This window comes from Eimeria mitis, genomic scaffold (assembly GCF_000499745.2).
Source record: "Eimeria mitis Houghton genomic scaffold, Emh_scaff4397, whole genome shotgun sequence".
NCBI lineage: Eukaryota > Apicomplexa > Conoidasida > Eucoccidiorida > Eimeriidae > Eimeria > Eimeria mitis.
Genome location: NW_024015376.1, coordinates 1 through 4,689, shown reverse-complemented (window position 1 = coordinate 4,689; position 4,689 = coordinate 1). Strand labels below are relative to the sequence as shown.

General features: G+C 43.5%; 1 protein-coding gene across 1 annotated transcript; it reads left to right on the top strand.

Annotated features, from left to right (window-relative positions):
• Positions 1-1,446: 1,446 nt before the first annotated feature.
• Positions 1,447-3,787, top strand: EMH_0074810 (choline/ethanolamine kinase, putative; the record flags this gene model as incomplete). Its single annotated transcript, XM_038022718.1, has 5 exons — positions 1,447-1,483; positions 1,642-2,486; positions 2,738-2,827; positions 3,078-3,704; positions 3,779-3,787. 5 exons carry the CDS (start codon positions 1,447-1,449, stop codon positions 3,785-3,787), a joined length of 1,608 nt encoding a protein of 535 aa, XP_037878572.1.
• Between the last annotated feature and the right edge of the window lie 902 nt (positions 3,788-4,689).

Sequence of the window (4,689 nt, the reverse complement as noted above, 5' to 3'; positions counted from 1 at the left end):
TATATATATATATACATATACATATATATATAAACCCTAAACCCAAACCCTAAACCCTAAACCCTGACGTAATAAACCATGTAATGTAAACCCTAAACCCTAGTGTAGTAGACCACATAATACAAACCCTAAACCCTAATATAATAAACCAAAAAACAAATACATATAAAAGATAAAAGGAGACAGAGAAAGAGGAGACAGAGACAAACAGAGAGGCAAAAGGAGACAGTTCAATCGGCGATAGAAAAGGGAGCAGAAGGAGACTAAACCCTAAACCCTAAACCCTAAACCCTAGATACTAAACCCTAAACCCCTAGAACCCTAAGGAGCATTTCGCCTTTTGTTTCAGGCTTTGACTCGGTTCCGCCTTGTCTCTCTATCGTTATCTAGGGTTTAGGGTTTAGGGTTTAGGGTTTAGGGTTTAGGGTGAGGCAGCACAGTCTGTTTATCTACTATAATTTTGTTTATAGAATATTTTTTTAATTAGTTTTATTTATTTATAAACATTTTTATTTATTTATTTATTTATTTATGATATATTTATTATATTAATGTTGGTGGGAATCGATCGCTTCTTGCTTGAGCTGCCTATACACCCCATGGGGTGTATAGGCAGCTCTGGTACTGACGCCAGCAACGATATTTTTTTTTTGCGTTTTATATAAATTAAATATTAATATAATAATAAATATTAATATAATTATTATTATTTAATAATTTAAACATAATATTAATATAAAAATACAGAAACCCCACCCTGTATATATACACGCGGCCGCAGCAGCAGCAGCAGCAGCAGCAGCAGCAGCAGCAACTGTCTCCTTCTGCTCGGCTGTCTCCTTGGGGGCGTGCATTCTGTTTTTTTTGTTCTTTTTGTGTTTATATTAATTGTTTCTGTATTTATTTATTATTTTTTTTTCTTATTTCTCTCTCAATACCACCCATATACATCAGAATATCGTGCTTTTGCTGCTCCTGCTGCAGCAGAGTACCTGCTGCTGCTGCTGCTGCTGCTGCTGCTGCTGCTGCTGCTGGGATCCGATCCCAGGGCGGCGCTGCGGCCCCGTTGAAGCAGCAGCTCTTCTCTGCAGCAGCATTTTGTATTAGGAAGGTTTATTTGTTTGCTGCTGTCGCTGCAGCTGCTGCTTCTGCTGCTGCTGCTGCTGCTGCTGCTGCTGCAACAGCTGAGCTGCCTATACACCCGAAGGCCGTGCTCGCCTGTAGCTGCTCGTGTGGGGCTGTGTCTGTTTTCTTGTTTTTGTTTTATTTTAATTGTTTATATTAAAATAAAATAATATAATTAAATAATATTATTCCATAAAGGAGACAGTAAAGGGCACATAAGCAACAGCAGCAACAGCAGCAGCAGCAGCTGCAGCAGCAGCAGCAGCAGCAGCAGCCGCTCCGTCAATACGAGGAGGAGGAGGAGGCCCACTGACACAAAGGATGTCGCCTTTCTCTTTGTCTTTCTCCCCTCCTGGTGGTGGGGGTTTATGTTGTTGTTTTATGTATATTGTCTCTTTACTTATACTATCAATGCGAGCAGCAGCAGCCCTAGACCCTGCAGCAGAAGAGGGGCCCCCCCCCCTCTTGCTGCTCGTACCCCCGCTATACAAACCTTTTGGGGGGCCCCCTGCTCAGGGGGCCCCCCACATCAGCTCCTAGGGGCCCCCCCTGCTGCTGAGGGTACACTTTGTTTTCATATAAAGTCTCACGAGGGTACGGGAGACGACTCCCCCCTCTCTGCTGCTGCTGCTGCTAGCCCAGCAGCAGCAGCAGCAGCAGCAGCAGCAACAGCAGCAGCAGAAACAGAAGCAGCAGCAGACGAAGACCGCTGTACTCTCGTCTGTGTTCATGTACCCTCTTTGACAGTACCATACCCCCCAGGGGCCCCCGGGGCCCCCGGGGCCCCCGAGGCCCCCGGGGGGGGGCCCCCGGGGGCCCCCGACCAGGGGGCCCCCCACCCCCTGTCTGAAGAGGTACAGGAGGAGGAGGAGGGGGCCCCCACCCCTTCTGTCTCTTCTGCTCGTCTTGAGTTTTTTCTGTCTTCTCCTTCTTACCCTAACCACAAACACAAACACAAACAAAAAAAAAAAATAGAGGCCCTGCGTATACAGCTACTAAACAACACACAGGTGCAGCAAGCACTAGCTAGGGGGGCCCTAGCTGGATGGTCTCGGTACCCTGCTGCTGCTGTCTCGGTAGAAAAGATAGAGGGGGGCCTCAGCAACCAGCTCTATCTCTTGCAGCTCAACCCTGAACAGGGGGCCCCCCCCGAGGGGGGCCCCCATGAGGGGGGGGCCCCCGAGGGGGGCCCCCAGGAGGGAGAAGAGGGGGGCCCCTCGAGCATAAAAACAAGAAAGGCATTGCTTCGGGTGTATGGACACCAACAGGGTACGGCTTTGTTTAGCTCGGCGATGGAAAGGAGACTGTTTAAAACCCTAGGGAGACAGGGGATTGCACCCAGGTGTTTAGCAGAGTTTGAGGTAAGGGTTTAGGGTTTAGGGTTTAGGGTTTAGAGGGTTTTGAGGGTTTAGGGTTTAGAGGGGTTAGAGGGGTTAGAGGGGTTGGGGGGGATAGAGGGGTTGCGGGGGATAGGGTTTAGGGTTTGTATTATGTTTAGGGTTTAGGGTTTGAATTGATTTACTTTGGGAATGAGGGATTGTGGTTGTGCGCTCACGAGGGTTTAGGGTTTTAGGGTTTAGGGTTTAGGGTTTAGGGTTTAGGGTTTGTGCAGGGCGGGAGAATAGAGGAGTACTTGGTGGGGTCACCGCTAACAACAAAAGACCTCACCGATGTGAAGATGCTGGAAAAGGCAGTCAAAGCTGTGAGAACGAGGGTTTAGGGTTTAGGGTTTAGGGTTTAGGGTTTGGGGTTTAGGGTTTAGGGTTTGTATGGAGATACTAAGGGTTTAGTGTTTAAGGGTTTAGGATTAGGGCCTTAAAGTCTAGGGTTTTTTATTTCGTATATAGGGTTGAGGGTTTCTTATTTAGGGTTTAGGGTTTAGGGTTTTGTATTGAGGGTTTAGGGTTTAGGGTTTAGGGTTTAGGGTTTAGGGTTTAGGGTTTGTGTTGCAGATAGCCTCTTTCCACACTGTCCCCGTTCCTTCTTTTTTGCCTCCCGCTCGTTGTCTCCTATCTCCTCTGCAGGGTACCAGTACCCTAAGCAGCCGCAGCAGCAGCAACAGCAGCATCAGCAGCAGCAGCAGCAGCAGCAGCAGCAGCAGCTGCAGCAGCAGATGTATTTCTGAAGGTTGCAGCTGCTGTCTCTGCAGACTCAACTCCTGGGGCTGCATGGCTCACGAGGCCCTCGAGGTGGTACTCGAGGGGGCCCCAGTACCCTCTTCTCACTCCTCTGGGGGCCCCCCGGGGGCCCCCACCCCGGGGGCCCCCCAGGGCCCCCAGGCGGTGGGGGGCCCCCAGGGGGACGGGGGGGCCCCCCAGGCGGTGGGGGGCCCCCAGGGGGACGGGGGGGGCCCCCAGGGGGGCCCCCCTGGTGATGATATGATGGAGGTGACTGTAAGGAAGCTAAGAAGTTTAAATATAAATGAATATATAAAGGAGGGGGGGTGGCTAGTAGAGAAGATAGAAGCTGCTGCTGCTGCTGATGGGGTGTATATGCGGCAGCTGCAGCAGGAGGTGCAGCAGGAGCTGCAGCAGGAGCTGCAGCAAGAAGAAAACGAAGAAAAAAAAGAAGAAATTAGGGTTTATATAAATATTTTAAATACACAAGGAGACAACTGTCTCCTTTTTCTTTCTGGGTTTTATCCTGTACTCAGCCACAATGATTTCCAAGAAAATAATATTCTACTCGTGAGGGTTTAGGGTTTAGGGTTTAGGGTTTAGGGTTTAGTATATAAGGATGTGTATATACGTAAGGGTTTAGGGTTTAGTATATAAATATAAAAATGTATATATACGTATATGTTTATATATATAAAGATATACATATATATATTTATATATTTATTTATTTATTTATATTTTATTTGTATACATAAATATATAAATATAAATATATAGACTTTGAGTATTCTTCATATAACTCTCTCTTTATATAAACAAACAAACATATTTACATCTATCTATCTATCTATCTATCTATTTATTTATATTTATTTATATTTATTTATTTATTTATTTATTTATTTTATTTATATACAGACAAAGTCTGAGTCTCTGCGCCTGATAGACTTTGAGTATTCTTCTTATAACTCTCTCTTTATATAAACAAACCAAAACAAACCCAAATAAATAAATAAAACAAACAAATAAATAAATAAATAAATAAATATAAATAAATAAATAAATAAATACATTTATATTTATTTATTTATTTTTATTTATATACAGACAAAGTCTGAGTCTCTGCGTCTGATAGACTTTGAGTATTCTTCTTATAACTCTCTCTTTATATAAACAAACAAACCTATTTACATCTATCTATCTATCTATCTATTTATATTTATTTATATTTATTTATATTTATTTATTTATTTATTTTATTTATATACAGACAAAGTCTGAGTCTCTGCGCCTGATAGACTTTGAGTATTCTTCTTATAACTCTCTCTTTATATAAACAAACCAAAACAAACCAACCTAAATAAATAAATGAATAATAAATATAAATAAATAAATAAATAAATACATTTATATTTATTTATTTATTTTTATTTATATACAGACA